The following is a 27,500-nucleotide window of genomic DNA, read 5'->3' as shown; positions in this document are numbered from 1 at the left end:
AGACCAGACAGCCGAACGACCTTCCAGACAACCTTCTGGACGAAGCCAGGACTGTGAGGGCTGAGGCAGCCGCCGCGGCTGTGAGGGCCGAGCCCCTTGCACGAATATCATGCATCGGGCCTCTAGTATATTATAAAATTTTGTTGACATCATCTGAGATTATTTGCCTATTTTACTGAAACATTACATTTAGGGTGAAAATGGAGGTTAATTTTATTTGTTATACTTAAGCATCATCCTTCCCCAGTGAATCATTTCACAGGTTTCCTCAAATCAAAAAAAGAGAGGAAAAGAGAGAGAGAAGTGATTTTGTTAAATATAAATTATAACACATAGTTCTAAATTTGGTTTTCAGTTGATAATTATTATCTTCTTTCCACTAATAAAAGAGTAATTAATAACTGCACACCCCTGACTGAGGATGGAGCCTACAACCCAGGCATGTATCCTTGATCAGAATCAAACCTGGGACCCTTAAGTCTGCAGGCTGACGTTCTATACTAATGAAAGGGTAATATGCTAATTAGACTGGATAGACTGGACGTCTTCTGGACATCCATCCTGACAAAGCCAGGAGCGTGGCTGGCCTGCAAACCACCTGCAAACTGCCCGAGACCCCTTGCTCAGGCCGGCCCCGCCCCCCAGCAGGTACCCCCACCCTGATCAGGGGCAGGGCCGGCCTGCAAACCCCACGGCCCCTCGCCCCAGCCAACCCCACCCCCCAGGGGGGGCCCCACCCCAATCCGGGGCCCCCTTCAGGGCAGGCCAGTCAGCCCCCACCCGTGCACCAGGCCTCTATCCTATATAATAAAAGGGTAATATGCAAATTGACCCTAACATTAGAACAACCACTGGACCAGTCCCTATGATGTGCACTGACCATATCTTGGTCCCTTTCCTCAGCTGGCAGGCTCCGATCACCTGATAGCCACCCGCAGTGTGGGCAAGGCCGGCGAGCCGGCGGGAACAGCTGACCTCCCGGTCCCTTCCCCCAGCCATCAGGCACCCATCACCTGATGGTGAACAAGGAACTGGGGATGGGTGGCAGGTCTGGCTGCGGGCAGCTGGGGAAGATGGCCCTGATCATAGGCCAGGTCTAGAGACCGTACCCACGCATGAATTTCATGCGCCGGGCCTCTAGTTCGTATATAAAAACCTGTCTCATAATTTCTAATGTTTTTCCAGTATTCTACTGCATAGATATACCTTAATGAATTTTAAATTCTATATTTATTATAAACAACAGCAACAAAGATTCATATAGAGAGAGAGAGAGAGAGAGAGATTGATTTCAGAGAGGAAGGGAGAGAGAGAAAGAGATAGAAACATCAATGATGAGAATCATCGATCAGCTGCCTCCTGGATGCCCCCCCACTAGGGATCGTACCCACAACCTGGGCATGTGCCCCTGACCAGAATCAAACTTGGGACCCTTCAATCCACAGGCCGACGCTCTATCCACTGAGCCAAACCAGCTAGGGCCCTATTTTTTTTAATATTTTTTATTAATTTCAGAGAGAAAGGAAGAGAGAGAAATAGAAACATCAATAATGAGAGAGAATCATTGATTGGCTGCCTCCTGCACAACCCCAACTGGGGATTGAGCCCACAATGTGGGCATGTGCCCTTGACCGGAATCTAACCCGGGACCCTTCAGTCCGCAGGCCAACGCTCTATCCACTGAGCCAAACCAGCTAGGGTCCTATTTCTTTATATTATACTATAAACTCAGAATTCACAAGATAAAATTAAATTTTAAAATTTAGATTACTAATATGCTATGACTATTTCTCCACAGACCCCACCATTTCCTATTTTCCAACCCTGCTTACCACTACTACTCCCAACCCCAGCATTTCAAAGGTTTTTATTATTTGTCTAGTTTCTGCAGATTTGAGTTTGAAGTCTGTCCTTTTCTGCTTGGGCTATATAACAAAATACCATAAACTGGGTGTCTTTAAAAAAACAAATTTATTTTCTCACAGTTCTGGAGGCTAGAAATACAAAGTCAAGGTGTCCACAAGTTGGGTTCTTGTGAGACCTCTCTCCTTGGTTTGTAGACGGCCACTGTCTCACTGTGACCTCACACATGGCCATTCCTCTGCGTTGGTGCACTCCTGGTGTCTCTTTCTCTTCTTATAAGAAACCAACCCTTTGGATTAGAGAACCATCCCTATGACCTCACTTAGCTTTAATTACCTTCAAAAAGGCACAGTCTTCAAACATAGTCACATTGGGGGTTAGGTCTTTGGCCTGTGTATTTTGGGGGCACACAATTCAGTCCATAACACAGTCTTTGTTTTAACCAATTGTGAATTATAATTAAAGAAAACTTCACTTACAATAGTTCAAAACAATAGTTCTAGATATAAATTCAATGAAAAATCTATATCAGGGGTCCTCAAACTTTTTAAACAGGGGGCCAGTTCACTGTTCCTCAGACCGTTGGAGGGCCAGACTATAGTTAAAAAAAAAAAAAAACTATGAACAAATTCCTATGCACACTGCACATATCTTATTTTGAAGTAAAAAAACAAAACGGGAACAAATACAATATTTGTATTTGCATGTGGCCCGCGGGCCATAGTTTGAGGACCCCTGATCTATATGATCTGTATTAGGAAAATTTTAAAACTTCACAAAGCATAAAAGTAGTCTTAAAGCAAAATATTCCTTGTTCTTTGATAGAAAAACCCAAAAGTTAAGTTCTTCCTAAATTCACCCATAAATTGAATATGGTCCCATGAAATATTTGTCTTTTTTTTATGTTAGAGTCAGGGTTGGCTTGTTAAAAATTATTCTAAAATTCACATGGAAGAATTGGGATGTAAAACTATCCAGGACAAACCTAAAATTAACTTTTGTAGAGGTAGAATATTCCTACCAGTTATTTGGAAATATTATATAAATTGTTCTACCGCCGAAGTACAGAGAGTTCCCACAAATTTGTGCCTTGAGATTTCAAGATATTTTGGGTCAGTCCATTCTTAAAAATAATAAATTAGGTCTTTACACCCACCCCTGCCTTCTCTCTGAGATTCGACAGTCTGTCCCATGGTTCTATGTCTCCTGATCTATTTTGTTCATCAGTTTATTTTGTTCATTTAATTCCACATATAAGTGCGATCATGTGATACTTCTCTTTCTCGCACTGGCTTATTCTGCTTAGTATAATTCTCTCCAAGTCCCTTCATGCTGTTCAAAGGGTAAGAGATCCTTCTTTTTTACTGCTGCATAGTATTCCATGTAAATGTACCACAGCTATTTTTATCCACTCATCTACTGATGGGCCGTTTGCAGATCTTAGCTATTATAAATATTCCATTGTGATCTGAGAAGATGCTTGATATGATTTCAATCTTCTTGAACTTGTAGAATTGTTATATTTTCTTGATGTAGTGTTCCCTTTGTCATTATAAAGTGTCCATCTTTGTCTCTTATTATCATTATTATCTTGAAATCTATTTTGTCAGATATAAGTATGGCTACACCTGCTTTTCTCTGGATGTTATTTGCTTGGATAATCATTTTCCACCCTTTTACTTTGAATCTACCTTTGTCTGTGCAGCTTAGATGAATCTCTTATAGTTAGCATATGGTTGGGTTTTGTTTTTTGATCCACTCGCTACTCTGTGCCTCCTTATTGGTGAATTCAGACCATTTACATTTAGGGTAATTATTGATGTATGAGGATTTCCATAGCTATGCTATCTTTTGTTTTCTGGTAGCTCTGTGCCTCCATTGGTTCTTTTCCTTTATGTTTCTGTCTGTTGTTATTGTTTGGTGGTATGCCATACATCTTTCCTCTGACTGTTGTTTTTTGTAGCTATATGTCCTGATGTGGTTACCATTAGGTTAAAAAAAAGAAGTTCCATATATACCATAGTTTTTTCCTTTTGAGTGCATCTGATCTTCATCTTCCTTTGCCAGTTCATACATTCCATCCCCCAACCCACCCCTTTTATGTTTTTGTTGTCACAAATTATCCCTTTTAATGCTATAAGTTTTTTGGTGATCTTACTTGTATTGCTGTGACCCTATGTTCTTTGTTTCAGGCAGAATAACTCCCTTGAGTATTTTCTGCAATGGAGGTTTCTGGTGATAAAGTCCCTCAGCTTCTGTATGTCTGGGAACATCTTTATTTCTCCTTCATATTTAAAGGATAATTTTGCTGGATATATTATTCTTGGCTAGTACTTTATCTTGCAGACGTTTGAATATTTGGTTCCACTCTCTTCTGGCTTGTAGAGTTTCTGATGAGAATTCGGATGAAATTCTGATGTGCACTGAGTTGCCTGTTGGTATTTTTTTGCATCTCGTTGTATTTTCAGAACTGCAATCTTGAAATCTCTGTCATTTATATCACATATTTCCATGTGTTCCAGCTTGCTTTCTGGAGTTTTTTCATTTTCTTTTTGGTCATCCTCATTGCTATAGTTCTCCATGGTATTTGCTGTCCTCCTTTGCTTACTCCCTTGCCACTCTCTTTGCTGGGCTGCCCACCCACCCCACAGCTCTCTGTTCCTCCCAGCTGAAGGAAGCATCTGCTGCCACTAGCTTTCTCCCCTCTCCCAACCGGCCAAGCCGCAAGCTCAAGCTCCTAGTTGCAGGGCTACAGCTGTGGGCCATCTGCACTTTCCTCCCTTCTCGTTTCTCCATTTTTTCTTGGTTGCCCACCTTTAGATGTTTTAGTGCACAGGTCTCTCAGGCATGCACCTGTGTTGAGCAGGGATTTCTTTATTGAATTATAGTTGGTTAACTTGTTGAAATTTCAGGGGGAGAAGAAGAGATACACTCTTACTCACACCACCATTCCTCTGATGTCACTCCATAAATTATGTTTTTATAAGTGACTTTGTAATGTGAAGATGAGCAATAACAGTACATATAGGAAATAATTCACAGGAAAAATGTGAACATTATGAGAGTGTTTAATTAATTTATTTTTTTACATTGGGCTAATGTGATTTTTCTTTATTGTAGTCTACCAAAATGAATGGCTGTGAAGAATATTGTGAAGAAAAAGAAAAAAGTGAAAGGTAAGAAAGTAATTTTAAGTATTTATAACAATTCCATACTTATTTTAGAAGTGCTCTGAAGATTTCCTTTTATTTATTTTTAAATTAAAATTTTCTCTTCCAGAAAAATGAGAATTGTTATGTAAATTATGGAACTATGGCTGAATATTAAGACTGTTTTAAAAATATTGTTATAAGCCCTGACCAGGTGGCTCAATTGGTTGGAGTATCGTCCCGTACACCAAAAGGTTGCAGGTTTGATTCTGAGTCAGGGCACATAACTAGGTTGCGGGTTCGATCCCCAGTTGGGGCACATATGGAAGGCAACAAATCAGTGTTTTTCTCTGTCCATTCCTCTCTCTCTAAAAAAAGCAACAATAAAAATATCCTTGGGTGAAAATTAAAAAAGAAATAATTTTTTAAAAATAGTTTTAACAAGAGGTTCTAGTGACATGTGACAATGTGTTTGTTATAACATTGCTCCAAATGAGCAGTATTCTCTTGAGGATGCTGGGAAAAGGGTCTAAAAGGAATGTGCCAACAATGATGACATTTGATTATCTTCTGGTGTGATTATAGGTAACTTCACTTTCTGTTTCTGTTTTTCTATACTTTATAAATTATTTACTTTACTAGGAAAACAAAACCAAAGAAGGAACATTTTTAAATTCCACTAATTTTTTTCTTTTTGAAAACAATTTCTAATATAAAATAAGATTTTTTGTAACATTAAATGATAGATCAAGAAAAGTTGTATATATTGTTAGCCAACATAGTGGTTGTACATAAATTTTGCTTCAAACCAGGCAATAACCAAACAGCCACAGGGAGCTACATATTTGCATTTTCCTAGAAAAGCAAATTGATAGTGAATATTTCACTATGTAAAGTTAGACAAGGGGGTGTGTATTAATGTAGAAATGCATACAATTTTATACTTACAAGATTAGCAAATATCTGGGGCAGCTGCCAATAACTGTAGATACCAGCTCCACCCCGTGGTCAGGGCAAGGGGAGGAAGGAGTAGGGGTCAATTAATGTACTTTAGGTAGTAATTGGAAACACTATTAACATAAAAGTTTTATTTGCATGTTATTAATTCTTAGATACACTTTTATTTTAACATCTCTGAAATCGTAATAGGTCCTACAGTTAAAATACACAATATTATTTCTTTCTTAATGTATACAAATGATCAATGTCATAAATTCAAAGAACTGGCACATACTCTTCGACCTAGCAATTTTATTTCTAGTAATTGGTCCCACTACCAATTTGTGTGGAAAGACATTTCTATAACAATATTCTTTGCAATATTGTTTATAGTAGTAAAATAAAACCATAATAGACACCAAACAAATTGGCACATACTCCACAATGAAATGCTAAGGAGCTGTTCAAAAGAATCAGAAAGAAGAGAATAGAATGCCCAATGGACAGATCTCCAAAATACATCCTTGAAGACAAAATGTACTTCTAGAAGACGAAAGCAACCTCATGAACACAGCACTTGCAAATTTAATGTTAATGTGACCCCCATTGATTGGAGCAGAGGAAAGCATTCACCCTAAATAGCATACTTTCCAGTCATTCACATTTTGGGGTGCACTAGACAAATGTGCTTTGTTCAGGCTTTTACATTATCCTTTTTCATCTCATCTTAGTACTAAGCATTATTCTCCTACCTAATTTGTCTTTCTAGCCATTTACCTTACCAGGGAGAGAGCGTCTACTGTGCACCCCTAGAATAATGAGAACTGTACTGAGCTTTATAGCTTTGAGCAAGTGCCCAGAGACAAGAGTGTCCTGCCAGCTCCTAGCTGAAGCAAAAGAATAATGTTCATCAGTAGGGACTTCGTAAGTTAGGAAGGTGCATCCATAGAGTCCAGTGGTACAGCTATTGAAAAATGAGAGAGCTGTACTGACACAGGTGTGTTCAGTCATCCAGGCAGAACAAACCATCACATTCTCTATCCCTACAAGGGCTTCTTCAGTCTGAGGTTCAGAGACTTGGGATTTGTTTGAGGGGAAATTTTAAGAATTGTGGATTTGGGTTTTTTAATCAGATAATTTATTTTTAACTACCATCATAATTATAGAGGAAATGAGTGGTTCTAGGACATAATATATATATTATGGACAGAATTGAAGAAAATATTGTAAATTTGTTTATTTTCATAGATTAATTCAAAATTCACAAGAAAAGAGGACTGATGATGATGAAATAACATGGGGGAGTGATGAATTGCCAATAGAAACAATAAACCACGAAGATTCCAATAAAGGCAAGAATTTTATTAGCAATTTTTTCATCAAACTCAGTGGATAGAAAAAATAAGTGTTTGAAAATTATATTTTCAGAATATATGGATATGTTATTTCACCACATGTGAACATTACTTGGTTCTATACATAAAGTTAAATCACATAGCAAACATCAATATTCATTTATGTAACCAGAAGTTTACACAGTTGTAGGTGAAAATTCTCAGTGGCTTGGAATAAAACAAACAAATAAATGTATAACTATAAATGGAAACACAAAGTCACAATTTTGCCATTCTGAAATGAGAAGGAGCACATTTTATTTACAGTAAAATAGGTAGGATGGCTCAAAGGTAGGAATGAATTACGCTTGAATCTCAACCTCGTTTTTTAAGAGCTAGCTCTTAGAGTCCGTTGGTCTGTCCTTCCTGTCACTGACTGCTTCTCTCGTTTATAACTGAGTCAATGGAGAAATGAGGTTCTTATCCAGAGTTGCATTTCTCTTTTTTGTTCATATAAGGAAATGTTATACTGATGCAATGAAATACCATGGTTTTGTAATTTGAAGTTTTAGTTAAAAGAAATTAAAGAAGTGAATGAGTACTTTTGGATCTAGGTAGACTATTGTCAGTGACAGAGCTCATCAACTCCTGTAGCCCGTGCTCTTTAGCCTTTGAGCTCCTGTTGCACTCACACTCAGCTCTGTGAAGTTTCACGGTTATTTCATATGAGTGAATTTTGTGCTCAAAATTAGCCTTCACCCCAGCCAGATGTTAAGCTTCTTGAGGTATCTTGTACAGCTTTGTGTGCCCCACGGTGCCTACAATTACTATTGCCTGTGTGTTAGCTGCATCATCAGAATACTTTAATCAACTGATTGACATAATTAAAGCTACACTTGTGCAGTCTATTGCAAGATATCTCTGCAACTTTTTTCAGAATAACTACCTTCTGTTATAAGCACTTTCCATAGACCAGGTGCTAAATTAGAAACATGCCTATTCTAAGGCACTGATAGCACTTTTTAGATGAATTCCTGAAGGCCCCAAGGCTTCATTTGCATGGAGAAAGCTATCAAATACCAGAGACACTGACACTAAGTACCCAGAGTGAGTAGATGGGGGGATCAGTGTTAACTAGTGCATTGCCTCATTTTAAGGAATTTCTGAACCCCCCTTCCTCTTTTCCCCATGTGCTAGGAAACTCATTTAAATGCAAAGTAATAGTAGAACTAAATACATTTTCATCAAGAAAACAGTGCCATTTGAGTCAAGAGCCTTAAGAATTTCTGAATAGTCAGTGAGGTGTTTCCTTGAAAGTTGAGTACAAGGGCCTTGCTGTGGCCAAGATTTTCCTGTGTTGATTGTACTTATCTGCCTACCAATTAATTCTAGTGCCTTATTAATTCTAAAGATGCTCTCACTCATGTAAAAATACATGAGGTGAAAATATACTATAAATTTAGTTCCCTTATTGGCTAAGTCAGTTATGGGAGGGGGTGATTTTTTTTTTAATCAACTGCTGAACTCTTGTTAGATCATCCTTTTCTGACAAATGAGGAGCTCACTGCACTTCCCATCGTCAAAGTGCTTCCCTCTGGTAAATACACTGGTACCAAGTTGAAATCAGTCATTCGAATGCTGCGGGGTTTACTAGATCAAGGAATTCCTTCTAAGGAGCTGGAGGTAAGTAGCTTCTGCAAATGGTTTTTCTTTCTCAAATAAAATTGTATTCAAGGTTAGAAGAAATTTTGAAAATTCTGAAAATGTCTGTTATTTTACAACTTAACTTCCAACTATAAAAGCACCACCATCCACTGAGGGGGTGGGGTCTTGCCCAGGGTGGGAATGGATTGGGGAGGGGGGGTCAATCAGGGAAAAAGGAGACATATGTAAATCTTTAGACAATAAATAAAAAAATAAATTAAATTTTTTTTAAAAAGCGCCACCATCTCAAAAAGCACCACCATCTCATCATATCTACTAGTAAATTATATTTTTAAATTAGGTTCCTAGAACATAGTATTGATTTAAAGGGATCTCTTTAGCCACTTTGGAGCTTGATAAGTGTCCCTGAAGATTATTCTCCCCGCCTCATATGTAGAGATAAAGTATTTTTTGTGGTGGTGTTTGTTTTCTTTTAAGTCCAACCATCCACTAGACTTCATAATTAATACACTATAAATGTGGTTCACCATTAGCAACAGTTTCTAATTTAACAGCTCCAAGAATATACTGTTCCCCTCCATTTTTCCAGAAAATATTTCTTTTTTATGGTCTTAAGTTTAAATGTTAGAGACCTTGCCCTAGCTGGTGTGGCTCAGTTTGTTGGAGTGTCTTCCCATATACCAAAAGGTGATGGTTTCAATCCTGGTCAAGACACGTGGGGGAAGCAACCGATCAATGTCTCTCTCTCCCCCTCTCTCTCCCTCTCTCCCTTCCTTTCTCTCTCTAAGATCAATTTAAAAAAATAAATAAATGTTAGAGATCTATCACAACCCTATTTTATAAAGTCCTTTATTTTTCTCTATCACAGCAGCTTATTAATTTCCTCATGGCATAGATCACAATATTTGCTTATTTACTTCTTTACTGCCTTCTTTTCCCAATAGGGTATAAGCTCCAGGAGAGCCAAAATCATATTTTTTCTCTCACAACTATATTCCCAATACTTATTACAGTGCCTTACATATACAGTGGGCATTTTCAGTATATATTTGGTGAATGTGTGGATGGATAAATGGATGGATGGAATAAAAAGTGAAAAAAAGTTGACTTTAGAACATAATACTGTCTAACTACAGCTCTACTATATTGAATATTCTATGACCCCACAGACAATATTGTCAAGAAATTCTGCTCCAACTTTAAGCCAAAGTTGGTTTTATAAGTTGTATTTTTTTCTAAATTATAATTATAGACATCCTTAAACTGAATTTAAAATAAGGTATAAAGTGGTACCTCACAAAGTTAGTTGACTACAACATGTAAAAGATATTTCCAACAATGTATTTTAACAATTGGTGCATCAAATTAGTATTGGTAATTTAGGCTTATTTATCTTGACAAGACATAGCTATTTCTTTTCTTTTTTAAAATATATTTTTATTGATTTCAGAGAGGAAGGGAGAGGGAGAAAGAGATAGAAACATCAATGATGAGAGAGAATCATTGATCAGCTGCCTCCTGCATGCCCCACACTGAGGATCAAGCCCGCAACCTGGGTATATGCCCTGACCAGGAATTGAACCATGACCTCCTGGTTCATAGGTCAACGCTCACCCACTGAGCCACTCCGGTCAAGCAAGACATATCTATTTTTTAACACTCAAAGTCTTCCCTGATCAATAGCCAGTTTTGCACCCTAAACACTTGCTAATCTCAACAAATTTAACCTTATTTCCTTTTTGCCTTCAGAATCTTCAAGAATTAAAACCTTTGGATCAGTGTCTAATTGGACAAACTAAGGAAAACAGAAGGAAGAACCGATATAAAAATATACTTCCCTGTAAGTTCTAATTTGGCTTCATACTAGCCTATCTATCTCTTACTTAAGTGCACAAAGATTTATATTAGTAACAAAAAATTTAGGTATACAGTGTGAATTCCTTTTAAAATTATCTATGTATTCTGAAAATCAATTAGAGAAATATTAAATAATTCTTCAGACACTCATGAATTATTACTAGCATTGCATCCTATATAATAAAGGGGTGATATGCAAATTGACCATCACACCCTCACAAGATGGCTGCCTATGACCAGGCCGGCAAGGGGGTTAGTGAGGGACAACCAAACGACTGAACAAGCAGGCTGCATGGGGCGACCAGGTTGGTGGGGGGGCCATGAGGGGTGACCAGCCTGGCGGCGGGCGGGGGGCGGGGGGGCAGTTGTGGGAAACCAGGCCAGCAGGGGGGAGGGTTGTAAGAGGCAACCAGGCTGGCAGGGGGACAGCAGCGGGAGGCAGTAAGAGGTGACCAGGCCTGCGAGGGGAGGCAGTTAGGAGCGACCAGGCCGGCAGGGAGGGGGCAGTTGGGGGCAATCAGGCTGGCACACAGAGGCAGTGAGGGGTGATCAGGCCAGTGCAGGGGGTAGTTAGGGGCGACCGGGCAGGCAGGCAGGTGAGCGGTTAAGAGCCAGCGGTCCAGGATTGTGAAAGGGATGTCCGACTGCCGGTTTAGGCCTGACCCTGGGGACAGGATCAGGCCTAAACCGGCAGTCAGACATCCTCAGAGGAGTCCCGGATTGGAGAGGGTGCAGGCTGGGCTGAGGGGACACCCCCCTGTGCACCGAGCCTCTAGTTAGAAAATAATCAGTGATGCTAAATCAGTATTTTTAAGTCTTTTTAACAGTATAAATTGTCTTTTGGTTGAACAATTTCTTAGTTCATATGTCACAACCAACATCTCCTTATCCTACTTATTATAAGTTTAGAGAAATGTCTGTGGTATATAATAGCTATATACTAGTATATGCATGTGGCACAATGGTACCACCAGGTTGCATTATTTCAGATACCAGAAGGAAAAAAAAAATCTTTTTACCCATGTTTGACTCATTATCAAACATTTGATTTTTAAAAAATTATATATAAATATATGTAGGTAGCCAAAATATTAATGTCTAGCAATTTCAATAAAAAGTATCAGCCATATTTGTATATATATTAGCACAATCGATTATACCAGTGGTTGGCAAACTCATTAGTCAACAGAGCCAAATATCAACGGTACAACAATTGAAATTTCTTTTGAGAGCCAAATTTTTTAAACTTAAACTATATAGGTAGGTACATTGTTATTAACTTAATTAGGGTACTCCTAATGCTTAGGAAGAGCCACAGTCAAGGGGCCAAAGAGCCGCATGTGGCTCGCGAGGCACAGTTTGCCGACCACGGGTTTATACCATATGACACACTGACCCTATCTTTGCCAGGAAGTCATAAATCCAAGGAGAAATAACTGAACTAATAATGACAAATCATGCAATAAATAATAATACAATTGCATTTTTTCTATCAAGATGGAGAACACAAAATTCATTTTGGGAAATTTCTTTTAAGAAGTGAATCTTAGGCCGTAGCTGGTTTGGCTCAGTGAATAGAGTACCAGCCTGAGGACTGAAGGGTCCTGATTGGATTCTAGTTAAGGGCACATGCCCAGGTTGCATGCTCAATCCCCAGTAGGGGCGTGCAGGAGGCAGCCAATCAATGATTCTCATCATTGATGTTTCTATCTCTCTCTCCCTCTTCCTTCCTCTCTGAAATCAATAAAAATATTTTTTTTAAAAAGAAGTGAATCTTAGCACTTTAAAATGGAATAGATATGGTTTGGCATAAAGTATATGGGAATTATTTCAGGCAAAAAAAAAGAGAGAGAGAGAAAGAAAATGGCTATTATCTCAGAGTCAGAGTGGGATAAGTCATGAGCTCAGAACTGCTGAGTGGGTTTGTTTCTAGGACTAAGAGTTACAAGTCAAGGAACAGAAGGGCAATCAATGGAGGGTTTTGAAACCCATTACTAAGAGTCATAATTTGGGAGTCACAGAAATTACCAGTTAAGTTTATAAATATTTGAAGTAGAAATAATTTCTAATGTATAAATACATACAAATTAATTATCTTGGATAAGACGGCTTATATATACTTTTCACCGGGGCAGCCTGTTCTGAAAGTTTATATTTTGACTATATGAAATTACAGTTAAACAAAGACAAGAGTCTGTATGCCTAGAGAATAAAGTGAGCTCCCTTTTTATTGTGTTTATTATTTTGGCTGCTTATTAAAAAGAATATAGTTTAATTACATGAGCAAGAGTTAATTTTGCCAATTGTATAGGTGTCCCAGAAAATGTATACATACTTTGAATGATTACAAAATCAGTGTTTATTAACATACAGTTCATTTTCAAAATGTAAAAGAATCTACGGAAATGAATTTTTTTTTTTTTTTACAATGCCTGTTTTCAAACTGATGACCATTGGGGTCCAGGCACTGCTGATAATGCGAAGCAGTGGAATTGCAAACATCAAGAATCAATTCATTCTGTATTTGTGCACCCCAATCCGTCAACTATTGCCGGTTTTGTACCGTAAACTTTATCTTTTATATATCACCATTAAAAAGTCTAATGGATAAAATGTCTTTGTTCATCGCTTAATCAGGCTTCACCTATTATTTCAAATCAGTTTAACCTGAAAAGGAGTGAAAATTAAGTGAGTTATCAGCTCTTAAAGTGTGTATACATTGTTGTGTCCCCAAAGAAGTATATACACACTTTGAATAATTATAAAGGCAGTGTTTGTACTTCAACTGTGTTTTCAAACTTCCAGTAGCCTTTTAGGATGCATTTCCTTTGTTCAGAGCTTACTCTGGCTGAAAAGAAAGAAACATCAACTGAGCTATCAGCCTTTGAAGTTTGTATACATGTTTTTGGGACACCCTATATTTGTAATAAGTACTTTAATAATTTCACAGTGATACTAATTTTTGTCTTATGAGATAATTTTTCAGCATTGTCCTTCATTATTAAATTCATTATTATTGTCATCATTAAAAATAAGGATGGAAAAGAAGTACCAAAGTTGTATTTGTTTCTCTAGTTAGTTAAGAACTTCTAAATGCATTCATTAATTTATTAATTTCAATATCTTCAGCCAGATCTATGTAAATAATATCATGTTGCACATTAAGATAGCAACTTGTAGCATACATGGACAATTGTAGCATAAATGTTTGAGTAAATATAAAATGATTGATCCTACAATTTGAAAATATACCTTTATTGAGATGTTTGTGATTTCGTCTATGGTTATGAGGAATTTGTCATCATCTTTCACTCACCCTGTTTATAAAGCTCTTGTTTAAAAATGCATGAGATAGATGGCTCTGTTTTATGGTGGTAAATTCACAGATGATGCTACAAGAGTGCCTCTCGGAGATGAAGGTGGATATATCAACGCCAGCTTCATTAAGATACCAGTGGGGAAGGAAGAGTTCATTTACATTGCCTGCCAAGGACCTCTCCCTACAACTGTTGGCGATTTCTGGCAGATGATTTGGGAACAGAAGTCCACAGTGATAGCCATGATGACCCAAGAGGTAGAAGGGGAAAAAGTCAAATGCCAGCGCTACTGGCCTAACATCCTCGGCAAAACGACAATGGTCAGCAACAGGCTTCGGCTGGCGCTGGTGAAAATGCAGCCGCTGAAGGGCTTTGTAGTAAGAGCAATGACCCTAGAAGATATTCAGGTGAGGAAAATAAGTCTTTCCATTTGCTAAGGCTTGTCTCCTAGTTGGAATGCAGGCCTGGACCCTTTCCATGATCGTATCAATGTATTTCTCAAAAAAAAGCCAGTGATTTCTTGGTTCCCATTTCAATGGAACTAATGCCACCTATTATTTTTTATCTGATAGAAGTTTAAATGTGACCCTCTTCTTGAATTCTGCCAGTTTCCTCCAGTACATACTGTATTAAAATGAAAATGAGAATACTGGGCTTTTAATGTGATCATCCATCTTTGCTTAGTGATCGCACAGAATGGCTCAGAGGCTGTGCACTGGAGACTCATTTTAAAAAAGTCAAACCTTTAAGTTGACTCAATAAAACTGTTTTTTAAAAATCTTTAAGTAGCAGATATTCCTCCATAAAGGCGTCTTGGGTAGTACATTGACAATTGTAGCATGAATGTTTGTCATTCCAGTAATTCCTACTGTGGCCACCTAACCACTGAATAAATTTAGCTTGAATTAGACAATTGGGTAGACCTTAAGTAAAGCTACTGTTTCTTCACTTCCACACTTTATTTCACTCCTCCCCCCAGGAATACTAGTTACGAGTGAGTAATGTGTTTCCAATTGGCGTTTTAGCGCTCTTAAAGAAAGTAGTTTTACTTTCACAGAAACAAAGCATATGAGCATATTCACTCAGTTCTGCTGGCAGCCTGTAAATGTAGCCTGAGAATTTCCTTTGTGATTTTTTATTTTTGATTTTACAAAGAATTAAAGTTTATATCTCCTTATTCATTTACACCAGCTTACATTACCTATGCAAGCACCATTGTTCACTATTTCTTAAATATTTAATTAAATATTTATTTAATTAAATTAAATTTAAAAAATTAAATATTTATTTAATCAACACATGTTTATAGATTTCAGGCCCTGTTATGGAATTAAGGGATTCAGCAATTAGCACAGACAAAAAAGAAACTGTGACTTCATGGAGCTTACCCTCTAATGAGAGAATACTGGTGCTGTGGAAAAAACCACGCAGGTGTTGAATGAGCCACGTGGACATGGTGGGGGGCATTTCATTCAGGAAGAGGGAGTGCAAAGGCCCTGAGACTGAATTGTGCCTAGTGTTTTTAAAGAACCACAGAGAGATCCCGGTGGCTGGAGCAAGGTGGCCAGGAGGAAACGGTTAGGTCTGAGAGGTAGCTGGGCCAAATTACATAGGGTTTTTAAGCCAGTGCAATGACTGGCTTTTATCCGGGGTGAGTTTGAAATGGGGCCATTGAAAAAAAAAAAAAAGGTTGTTATCAAAACATATTTTCATTTAGGACTTCCAAAAAGCAGTTTTTACCAATATTTAAAATGTGGATCTAGCGTCCTCCTTGATAAAGGCCCTCCATGTGTTTGATGGAGTTTTTTTTGTCTCTCATTTTCGTTTGATTTCATCTGATGGAAAAGCTAATTTTGAAAGGATAAAATAATATTAAGAAGTAACTACATGTGAACAATATAGCATGCCTTTATATTCCTATTGTATTGTAATTTCAGACACGAGAGGTGCGACATATTTCCCATCTGAATTTCACTGCCTGGCCGGACCACGATACACCTTCTCAGCCAGACGACTTGCTCACTTTCATCTCTTATATGAGACACGTTCACAGATCAGGCCCAATCATCACCCACTGCAGCGCTGGCATCGGACGTTCAGGGACTCTGATATGCATAGATGTGGTGCTAGGCTTAATCAGTCAAGATCTTGAGGTAAGGACAAGGATAGGCTGAGTGAGCATTCAACCAGAAATAACGGTGGAATCTAACTTTTTATTTTTTTATTTATCTTTATTATTGAAAGTATTACAGATATCCCCTCTCCCCCGCCATTGACCCTCTCCACCCTGCTCCCTTTCCCTCCCCAGGCCCTTCCGCTAACTATTATCTGTCCGTGGCTATGCATATATAGCATATAAGTTCATTGGTTAATCTCTTTCCATCCCCCACCCCTCCCTCTGGCATATGTCAGTCTGTTCCATGCTTCAATGTCTCTGGATCTATTTTGTCCATCAGTTTATTTTGTTCATTAGATTCCACATATGAATGAGATCATGTGATACTTGTCTTTCTCTGACTGGCTTATTTCACTTAGCATGATACTCTCCAGGTTCTTCCATGCTGTCTCAAAGGGTAAGAGATCCTTCTTTTTTACAGCTACATAGTATTCCATGGTGTAAATGTACCACAGACTTTTTTTCTTTTTTCTTCTTTTATTTAAATTTTGTTTTATTGCTTAAAGTATTACAAAGAGTATTACATATGTCTCCTTTTTTTCCCCACTTCACCTTCCCCCAGCCTCCCCTACCCCCAGTGTCTTATGTCCATTGGTTATGCTTATATGCATGCACACAAGTCCTTCAGTTGCTCTCTTACCCCCTTCCCCACCCTCCCCGGCCTTCCTGCTGTAGTTTGACAGTCTGTTTGATGCTGCTCTGCCTCTGTATCTATTTTTGTTCCTCAGTTTATAATGGTCTTTATTATCCATAAATGAGTGAGATCATGTGGTATTTTTCTTTCATTGATGGCTTATTTCACTTAGCATAATGCTCTCCAGTTCCATCCATGCTGTTGCAAATGGTAAGAATTCCTTCTTTTTTACAGCAGCGTAGTATTCCATTGTGTAGATGTACCACGGTTTTCTAATCCATTCATCTGCTGATGGGCACTTAGGCTGTTTCCAAATCTTAGCTATGGTAAATTGTGCTGCTATGAACATAGGGATGCATATATCCTTTCTGATTGGTGTTTCTGGTTTCTTGGGATATATTCCTAGGAGTGGGATTACTGGGTCAAATGGGAGTTCCATTTTTAACTTTTTGAGGAAACTCCATACTGTCTTCCACAGTGGCTGCGCCAGTCTGCATTCCCACCAGCAGAGCACGAGTGTTCCTTTTTCTCCACATCCTCTCCAGCACTTGTCGTTTGTTGATTTGTTGATGATAGCCATTCTGACAGGTGTGAGATGGTACCTCATTGTTGTTTTGATTTGCATCTCTTGGATGATTAGTGACTTTGAGCATCTTTTCATATGTCTCTTGGCTTTCTGAATGTCCTCTTTTGAAAGGTGTCTATTTAGGTCCTTTGCCCATTTTTTGATTGGATTGTTTATCTTCCTTTTGTTAGGTTGTATGAGTTCCCTATAAATTTTGGAGATTAGGCCCTTATCAGATATGACGTTGGCAAATATGTTTTCCCACGCAGTGGGTTTTCTCGTTGTTTTGTTGATGGTTTCTTTTGCTGTGCAGAAGCTTTTTATTTTGATGTAGTCCCATTTGTTTATTTTCTCTTTAGTTTCCAATGCCCTAGGAGCTGTAACCGTGAAGAAATTGCTTTGGCATATGTCTGAGATTTTGTTGCCTTTGGATTCCTCTAGTATTTTTATGGTTTTTCGTCTTACATTTAAGTCTTTTATCCATTTTGAGTTTTTTTTGTGTATGGTGTAAGTTGGTGGTCTGGTTTCATTTTTTTGCATGTATCTGTCCAATTTTCCCAACACCATTTATTGAAGAAACTGTCTTGACTCCATTGTATGTTCTTGCCTCCTTTGTCAAATATTAATTGAGCATATTGGTTCGGGTCAATTTCTGGGTTCTCTATTCCATTGATCTATATGTCTGTTCTTATGCCAGTACCAGGCAGTTTTGAGAACAGTGGCTTTGTAATACAGCTTGATATCTGGTATTGAGATCCCATCTGCTTTGTTCTTCTTTCTCAGGATCACTGAAGCTATTAGGGGTCTTTTTTTATTCCAGATGAATTTTTGGAGAGTTCGTGCTAGGTCTGTGAAATATGCCGTTGGTATTTTAATGGGAAGTGCATTGAATTTATAGATTGCTTTGGGTAGTATGGACATTTTAATAATGTTGATTCTACCAATCTATGAACATGGTATGTTCTTCCATCTGTTTATGTCTTCCTCTATCTCTTTTTTCAACGTCCTGTAGTTTTCTGAGTAAAAGAGGTCTTTTACCTCTTTAGTTAAGTTTACTCCTAGGTATCTTAATTTTTTTGGTGTGATGGTAAATGGGATTGCTTTTTTAGTCTCTCTTTCTATAAGTTCACTATTGGTGTATAGAAATGCCTCAGATTTCTTGGCGTTAATTTTGTATCCTGCTACATTGCCAAATTCATTTATTAAGTCTAATAGTTTTTTGATGAACCACAGATTTTTTATTCATTCATCAACTGATGGGCACTTGACTGTTACCAGATCTTAGCTATTGTAAATAACACTGCTATAAACATAGGGGTGCATATATCTTTTCTGATTGGTGTTTCAGGCTTCTTCAGATATATTCCTAGAAGTGGGATCACTGGGTCAAATGGCAGTTTCATTTTTAATTTTTTGAGGAACCTTCACACTTTTTTTCCACAGTGGCTGCACCAGTAATTGAATTCTAGTTTCATGCCCTTGTGATCCGAGAAGATGCTTGATATGATTTCAATCTTCTTCAATTTGTAGAGACTTAGTTGGTGTCCTTACATGTGGTCTGTCTTTGAGAATGTCCCATGTGCACTTGAGAAGAATGTATATTCTGCAACTTTGGGGTGAAATGTTCTGCAAATGTCAATTAAATGTATTTGATCTAGTGTGTTATTTAGGGTCTCTGTTTTCTTATTTTGTCTAGATCTATCCATTGATGTCAGTAGGGTATTAATAAGTCCCCTACTATGAGTGCACTGCTATTTATCTCTCTCTTAAAATCCTCCAGAAGTTTTCTTATATATATATATGGGTGCTCCTATATTGGGTGCATACATGTTTACAGGGTTATAGCCTCTTGTTGTATTAATCTGTTTATTATTATGAAGTGGCCTTCATTGTCTCTTGTTATGGCCTTCACTTTTAAGTGTATTTTGTCAGAAATGATTATTGCTACCCAAGACATTTTTTTCATTTCCGTTTACATGGAAAATTTTTTCCCTCCCTTCACTTTCATCCTGTGTGAGTCTTTTGTTCTGAGGTGAGTCATGTCTTCTTATCATGTTTTCTTATCCAGCTACCCTATGTCTTTTGATTGGAGCATTTAATCCATTTACATTTAAGGTTATTATTGATAGGTATTTATTTGTTGCCATTTTTATTATTTATGCCTATGTTCCTCTCTTTCTCTTTACTTCTTCTTCATCTTACAACAGTCCCTTTAGCATTTCTTGCAGTGCTATTTAGTGGTGATAAACTCTTTTAGGTTTTTTTGTCTGCGAAGCTATTTATTTCACCTTCAATTTTGAATGATAGCCTCATTGGATAGAGTAGTCTTGGATTCAGTCCCTTGCTTTTCATTACTTTGTATACTTCATTCTAGTCCCTTCTGGTGTGAAGTGTTTCTACCGATAAATCAGCTGACAGTCTAATGGGAGCTCCCTTGTAGGTAACTTTATGTCTCTCCCTTGCAGCCTTTAAGATTATTTCTTTGTCCTTAACGTTTGCCATTTTAATTATGGTGTGTCTAGGTGTGGGTCTTTTGGGGTTCATCTTGATTGGGACTCTGTGTTTCCTGAACCTGAGTGGCTTTTTCCTTAGCCAGGTTAGGGATATTTTGTCATTAGTTCTTCAAACAGGTTCTCTATTCCTTGCTAAGGTTCTTCTCCTTCTGGTACTCCTGTGATGCACATGTTGTTATGTTTCATGTTGTGTCAAAGCTCCCTTAAACTCTCCTCCTGCTTTTTAATTTCTTTTTTTCATTGTAGCTCTGAATGGGTGTTTTCTACCCATTCTATCTTCTAAATTTACTGATTTGGTCCTCTGCTTCCTGTAGTCTACTATGATTCCTTCTAGGGTATTTTTATTTTTTTAAAGGATACCCTGGAGGATATTTTTTCTATTGATTTTTAGAGAGAGTGGAAAAGAGGGGGAGAGAGAGAGAGAGAAACATCAATGTGAGAGAGACACATCGATTGGTTGCTTCTGCACACATCCCAACCAGGACAGAATCGAGCCTGCAACTGAGTTATGTATCCTTGACTTGAATTGAACCCGAGACCCTTCAGTCTGCGGGCCAATGCTCTAACCTCTGAGCCAAATTGGCTAGGATATTCTTTATTGCAGCTATGTCATTCTTCCTTTCTGCTTGATTCTTATTCATGGTTTCTACCTCTTTTTTCATGCTGGTGTAGTTCTCATTAAGTTCCATATAATTCTCTGGAATCTAACTTTTTAATGTGTTAGAATCTTGGATTTTTCTTTTTATCAGTTTATATGAATGCCTTAATTTTCTTACTGTGCAGAATTGTTTTTTATAAATGTTCAAAACTGCATGGACCATAATGAAAAAGAAATAATACTTCAACTTTATATTTGTTTTACTGTTGTTGTTTTTTTAGCCATCTGCTCAAAAGCCCCTTATGGATTTCACTCTTTATGTTCTTTAGGCTTATATAAAATAAAGTCAATATTGTTATCATGCTTTTAGGGGTAGAAATATTAAAGCACAAAAGAAAGTGTATTTTGAAGTGAAGATTCTTATACTCTTTTGTTGTTATTATTATTACCTATTGGTGGGAAATGTATATTTTGTTGAACAAATTAATGTTAAATAGTCTATCTCTAAACAGTTACTCCCAATTTAAAAATTATTATGAAAGAAATAAAGTTAATGAGTGTAATATTACTTAATATCTAGATAAGTGTAAACATCACTTAAAATGTTAGAATATTGAACAATACATAATATGTAATTATACTATTTGTCTTTAAAATTTTTTTTAGGTAAAAGCAGTTCTATCTTGCACTTCACACTCCATTATATCTACCCTAATAATTTAAGTGGGACAAAACAAAATAGTCTACTTCCCCCTTGCTTCAAATTTAAATATCAGGGAAATGAAAAGATCAGGAATTTTATTGTGAAAAGGATAACATAGGAAATTTAGTTTTCCTTTTCTTTCTTTCTTTTATTAGAAATTAGGCAGATTTTAGAGGGACAAGAATTTATTTTATGGATTTTCAAATACAATAACCTTCCTTAATTCTTAAAATTATGAAATAATGGCAAAGTCAGTTCACCAAGTTATTTTGTCCATAATAGTTTGGACTGCTAGAAGGAGAAAGAGAATGGGGTACAGAAATATGTATAAGCCACTTGACTCTGTTAATCTTTGGTGTTCAAATTGGGCTATGCTTTTTACCTAACATAGACTCTACTTTGTTTGTTTTGGGCAGTTTGACATCTCTGATTTAGTGCGCTGTATGAGACTACAAAGACATGGGATGGTTCAGACAGAGGTGAGTCTTGATGTCTTCTAGTAAGGATTTTCATGAAGATTCTGATATTTTAAAAGTTCTAGTTAAATCATTTTTCTTTTGAGGGTTGCCACATTATTGTATAAATTCAAAGATTTATGTAATGAGGGACTCAAAAAAATAAATAAATAAATAAAGCATGAGGACTAATTCAGGGGAAAAAAGAAAAAGAAAAAGAAGCCCAGCCAGCATCGGTCTGTGGTTGAGCATTGACCTATGAACCAGGAGGTCATGGTTGGATTCCGGTCAGGGCCCATGCCTGAGTTGTGGGTTTGATCCCCCAGTGAGGAGCGTGCAGGAGGCAGCTGATCAATGATTCTCTCTCATCATTGATGTTTCTATCTCCCTCTCCCTTCCTCTCTGAAATCAGGTTGAGAACCGCTGGCTTAGAGTGTCTGCTCTGAGTAGCTCCACTCTCCTTTTTGTTTGCATTGTGGGGAGGGATGTGGAAGCTATTTTCATATATCTGTGAATTCACATCTCTCTACCTCTTTAAGTATATAGAAGTTTACTATCTTTAAAATTAGAATTTGCCTACTTTTCTTTTATATACCTTTTAATTCAAATTAAAGGTAAATATTAAGCTCCTTCACAGTCACAGTTTTTAGGTATTGACCTGTATAAGCAGGTCTTTAGACCCAGGAAGTTCACTGGTTCGGCAGATGTCGATTTGTGCCTCCTGTGTACCCACACTCCTCTAGGTGCCTGGAGCACATCAGTGAATAAAACGAAGATCCTGCTGGAATAACAGAGACCTTCTAGCAGCGGTTCTCAACCTGTGGGTTGCGACCCCTGAAAATACATCCTGCATATCAGATATTTACATTACAATTCATAACAGTAGCAATATTACAGTTATGAAGTAGCAACGAAAATAATTTTATGGTTGGGAGTCACCACAACATGAGGAACTGTATTAAAGGGTTGTGGCATTAGGAAGGTTGAGAACCACTGTTAGTGGGAGGGTGATGAGGAAGGCAGATGTAGACACATTAAATAAGTAAATTTTGAAGTGATAGGTGCTTTAGAGGGAAAACGGGTAGAGTGGGGTAAAGAGTGGTGGCATGTTGAGGTGCTATTTTAAATAGGTGGCACCACCAAAAATAATACTCGAGCAAAGATTTGGAGAAGGTGAAGGAGGGGGGTCATGTTTCCGGCAGACAACCACCTGCATGGAAGTCCGAGGTGGGAGTGGGTCTTGTGTGTTTAAGGACGGTCTCAGCCAGTGGCTGAGGTGGAGGGAGGAGTGGCGGGCGAGAGGGGAGATGACAGAGCCAGGCCTTAGGTTTTGCTGTGAGTGAAATGGAGCCATGGTAGGGTTGTCAGTACGGAGTGACATGATCTAACTCACATTTTAAAGGATCACTCTGGCTGCTGTGTTAAAACAAGACCCAATTTGGGGAGGAGGATGCAAGGTTAGAAGCAGGAAGGTCAGGTAGGTGGCAAGCAGTGTTGGCGCTGACTAGAATAGTGGGTGTGGATATAAGGAGAAGAGAAGTGGGTTTGCTGCTCTGGCCGGTGTGGATCAGTTTGTTGGGCTTCATCTCATGCACCAAAAGGTTGCCAGTTCAATTCCCAGTCAGGGCACATACCCAAGTTGCAGGTTTGATCCCTGGTAGGGGGCATACAGAAGGCATTCAATCAATGATTCTCTCTCTCCCCCCCTCTTCCTCTCTCTCTAAAAATCAATAAAAAAATGTTTTTTTTTAAAAAAGAGAAGTGGGTTTGCTAATGGATTGTTTGGTGTGTGAGAGAAGATTAAGGATGAATGTGTGGAAAATGTAGGCAAGTTAAAAGACAGATGAGCAAAAAGTAAATAAAAGGTTTACCTTTATTTCTACCCTTCAGAGTTGTTAATGTTTTTAGCAACACTCTTATATTCTTCAGTCACAGGTGTACATACTCACACACACACAACAGTTTTCACTGTGCCTCCACTATGTTTATTGTTTTACTAGTAGCCCAGTGCACATTTGTGCACTGGGGTGTGGGGCGTGTCCCTCAGTTATTAAACACTTATTGGCACAACACTGACCGCATTGGTGGTGGTGGTGGTCTTGTCAGAATGTGTTATATTATGCAGATGAAAATCTATTTAAACAGATTTGATGTAGATATTTTCAAAGATGGAAGAATTGTCCCTGTCAACTATTTTAGTTGATTCATATCTTCACTAATTGTCATCATTGCAAAGTTTTCAGTCCCCATATGGATTGCTGGATATAATAGGTCATGCGCTGTCCCTGTCCTTTGTAGCCTTTGTTACCTTAAGGAGGACTCTAGTTTTCCATTTATATGTTTAAGTACCAACCTTACCGGCTTAAAAATGTAAGCTTTTAACACTGCTCTCTCTGTTCCGTATCCTTCCGATGAAAAGTGGAGTTGGGTTGCAGCACAGGAGAGAAATTCATAAGGGGAATATTGAAGTAATGACTGGAGTAGGAGAAGAGGGAACCTATTTCCCTGGCCACAGGTGCTGGCGCCCTGGACCACAGGGCTGGCAGCTTCTCTGGATGGCTGCAGCCTGGGACCTCGGGCAGGTGGCTTGTCCGTCTCCTGGGCTGCAGCCAGCCGCAGGTCCTGGCACCTGGACCAAAGGTGGGCGGCTTCTTCTTCTGGTGGCTTCTTCTTCTGTGCTTCAAGGGAGAGCAGTCAGTTATGTGTATATGTGTGTGCATGCAAACATAGGTGTGTACACATGTGTATGTGGAAATCTGCTGGGCAAGTCAAAACCATAGAAGAGTTGCCCCCTATCTCTTGAATCTTCCAGAGATATCCCCCATTTTTTTATTCTATCACTATTGGAGAGTCAGTATTTGCAGCCAGCCAGCCAGTGACTCTCTCAGTGTCTATTTCTGACTTCTTCTTTCCCTGTCTGTCTTCCAACCCCTAATCATATTTCCACCTGGATGCATCATTTTTACTCCCAATATGCTGTATAGAGAAGGAGTCAGGATGCTGTCTTCCCATGAATAGTACTCAGTAACAAACGAATTGCATTTTAGTTGGGCAATGCCCCTACCCACCCTTCAAATCCCTTCCACCATGCATTTCTGTTTCCCTTTTTGTTTGTTGGATTTTTCTGCTGCTCCTTCTCCTCTCCCCACCACCCTTGGATCATAATGTAAAATTCTTTTACCATGTCAAGAAATTATTAAAAAACAGGTACTTTGAAAAAGAAATACAGGTACTTCTCCGAACACTGGCCAGGGTGGGGGTGGGGGGGCAGGGAAGAGGCGGCTGCTAGCGGCTGCCTCTTCCCTGCCCCGCCTGGCTTCTCCGATCACCAGCCAGGGTGCAGGCAAAGGCGGCCCCTGTTCTCCGATCACGGGCCGGGGGGCAAAGCAAAGGTGGCTCTTGCCTGCCGCCTGGGTTTCCGATCACCGTCAGCAGCAGGCAGCTTCTTCCGTCCTTCGCCTTTCGCCTCCCAGCATTGCGCCTATGTATGCAAATTAACCGCCATCTTTGTTGGCAGTTAACCGCCATCTTTGTTGGCCGTTAATTTGCATATCGCCCTGATTAGCCAATGGGAAGTGTAGCAAAGGTACGGTCAATTGCCATGTTTGTCTATTATTAGATAGTATACTTTCCATTTAGTATATTGTGAATTGTTCAGCTTATTTTCAGACACATTAATTCCTTGTCAAATAAGAAAACTCAAACCCCCGCACCATCAGCTCAATAGAGAATAATTTCACCAAAAATGTTAATATTCAGAAAACATTGATTTCCATATTCTTCTGTTCCAAATATTTAAAGCAGCGGTTCTCCACCTGTGGGTCGAGACCCTTTTGGGGGTCAAACGACACTTTCACAGGGGTCGCCTAAGACCATCAGGAAACACATATATAATTACATATTGTTTTTGTGATTAATCACTATGCTTTAATTATTTTCAATTTGTAACAATGAAATTGGGGGTCACCACAACATGAGGAACTGTATTAAAGGGTTGTGGCATTAGGAAGGTTGAGAACCACTGATTTAAAGAAAAGTATTTTATGTAGCTTCCTTGGTATTAGTTTCTTGACATTTCAAAACATCAAGATGAATTCAATAAATCTAGAAGAAATTTTGTAGGAAGTTTTTCTTTTTTTTCTTTTTTCTTTTTTTCATTATAAAAGCAAATCACAAGAAATGGAAGTAGTCCACCCACCAGAGACAGCTTCCGTTAGCACTCGGGGACATTTCTATCCCTGCCCCCGCCACAAGGCCCTTCCCTTCGCATTTTATCAATCTGGCTTCTGTTTCTCATCATTTTTATGACACTGCACAATTCTACATCCTTCTTCTCACATTAAATATTTTCTGTATTTTCAAAATTACTCAAACATCAAATAGTGGTGAAGCTATATTTATAAAACATTCACAGTATGTATCTAAAGTCTCTCTCTCTTTCCCCACCCCCATAGGATCAATATATTTTCTGCTACCAAGTCATCCTTTATGTACTGACACGTCTTCAAGCTGAAGAAGAACAAAAAGAGCAGCCGCAGCCTCTGAAGTGACCCGAAAAGAGCAGCCTTCTGGGTGCCTTTCCGGTTCTCGCCTTAACTCCCAGCAGACGCTCCTGTTATCCATTAACAACGGAGACCACAGGGCAGCAAGTCCACACAATATCATGTTGCTCGTTCTCCTCTACCTTAGAAAGGCTTTCTTCATAACAGTAAATAATGTTGAAATGCTGTATTTTTTACAGCTGCTTTAACCCATGATGATTATTTTTTAAAATTTTAACACTAACTGGATAAAGCAGCTCTTAGGGACCATTGAGGCAGCATTTGATTATGGTGGACCTCCTTACAAGGCTACATTGAGTCTTATTGTTAATGTACCAATCTTGTTTATAGAAAAGTTCTTTCCCAGTATTTTAATAAAGTAGTGATTTTATAGGGGATACTTAAAACCAGTATTTAAGCTTTAAATGGCAGTAGTGTTGGCATAGGAAAAGTAGCAAATGTTTACTGTATCAATGTCTAATGTTTACTATATAGAATTTACTGTAATATATTTATATACTTTTTCATGAAAAATGGAGTGAGCAGATATGTTTGTAACTGCATCTCCTCTTTGTTATGCATCATCTCACTTTGTAAATAAAAATACACCTTAAAACATGAACAAGCCAAAAGTGTGTGCAAATTAAACATCTTCAGTGTGTGTGGAGGGGGGGTCATTTTCTTTTTAGTGTGTTATTTTTTTAACAATACCCAGGCCCCTGAGAAGGCAAGGCCTTCTGGACCCCAGATCTCCATCTCCCCCATTTGGGCCAGGTGGTACCAGCCACAGGGACCCGGAGTGCTGTCAGGAACCCGGTGGATCTTCACCAAGGTCTGACGTGAGGGGCCGGTACTGACAGACAGGACCTGAGGAATTCAGGCTCCCTTCCTGTTGCCTCCCTGTGGGTGATGCCGACTGATGGAGTCTAAATCAGAATATTTTCAAGTTCTAGTTGTGGGAAAGCTCAGAATATCTCAGATGACAAGGAGTCATGAAAGATGACACTGTCACATACCTGGGAGATTTATAATTTTTTTGCCTGGAGGGGAAGAGATTCTCATTATGGAACATGCCTTGCTACCTCCTAATTCTGACGGGCTCTTCCCCTCAGCGGGAGTGGGGCTGCCTCCCAGGGCCCAGGAAGCTGTTTGGTTCCTCCTCAGAGGACGGACCAATCCTGAGCTAGTTAA

At 38.6% G+C, this 27,500-nt stretch overlaps 1 protein-coding gene across 11 annotated transcripts in view; it reads left to right on the top strand.

Annotated features, from left to right (window-relative positions):
* Positions 1–26,930, top strand: part of PTPN13 (protein tyrosine phosphatase non-receptor type 13) — a 209,647-nt gene extending 182,717 nt beyond the window's left edge. For all 11 annotated transcript variants that reach the window (XM_070393196.1, XM_070393249.1, XM_070393188.1 and 8 more), the window contains 8 exons: positions 4,984–5,039; positions 7,200–7,303; positions 8,820–8,968; positions 10,700–10,790; positions 14,194–14,531; positions 16,062–16,277; positions 21,730–21,792; positions 26,223–26,930. In XM_070393196.1, the coding sequence (XP_070249297.1) occupies positions 4,984–5,039; positions 7,200–7,303; positions 8,820–8,968; positions 10,700–10,790; positions 14,194–14,531; positions 16,062–16,277; positions 21,730–21,792; positions 26,223–26,318 (1,113 nt within the window). In that variant the 3' untranslated portion in view covers positions 26,319–26,930. The remainder of the gene's footprint in view (positions 1–4,983; positions 5,040–7,199; positions 7,304–8,819; positions 8,969–10,699; positions 10,791–14,193; positions 14,532–16,061; positions 16,278–21,729; positions 21,793–26,222) is intronic.
* The last annotated feature ends 570 nt before the right edge of the window (positions 26,931–27,500 follow it).

Source organism: Myotis yumanensis, unplaced genomic scaffold (genome assembly GCF_028538775.1).
Source record: "Myotis yumanensis isolate MYYU_CA2020_CCGP unplaced genomic scaffold, mMyoYum1.0.hap1 SCAF_1, whole genome shotgun sequence".
NCBI classification, from domain to species: Eukaryota; Metazoa; Chordata; class Mammalia; order Chiroptera; family Vespertilionidae; genus Myotis; species Myotis yumanensis.
The sequence above is the reverse complement of the archived record's forward strand: the minus strand, read 5'-3'. Positions and strand labels throughout refer to the sequence as shown.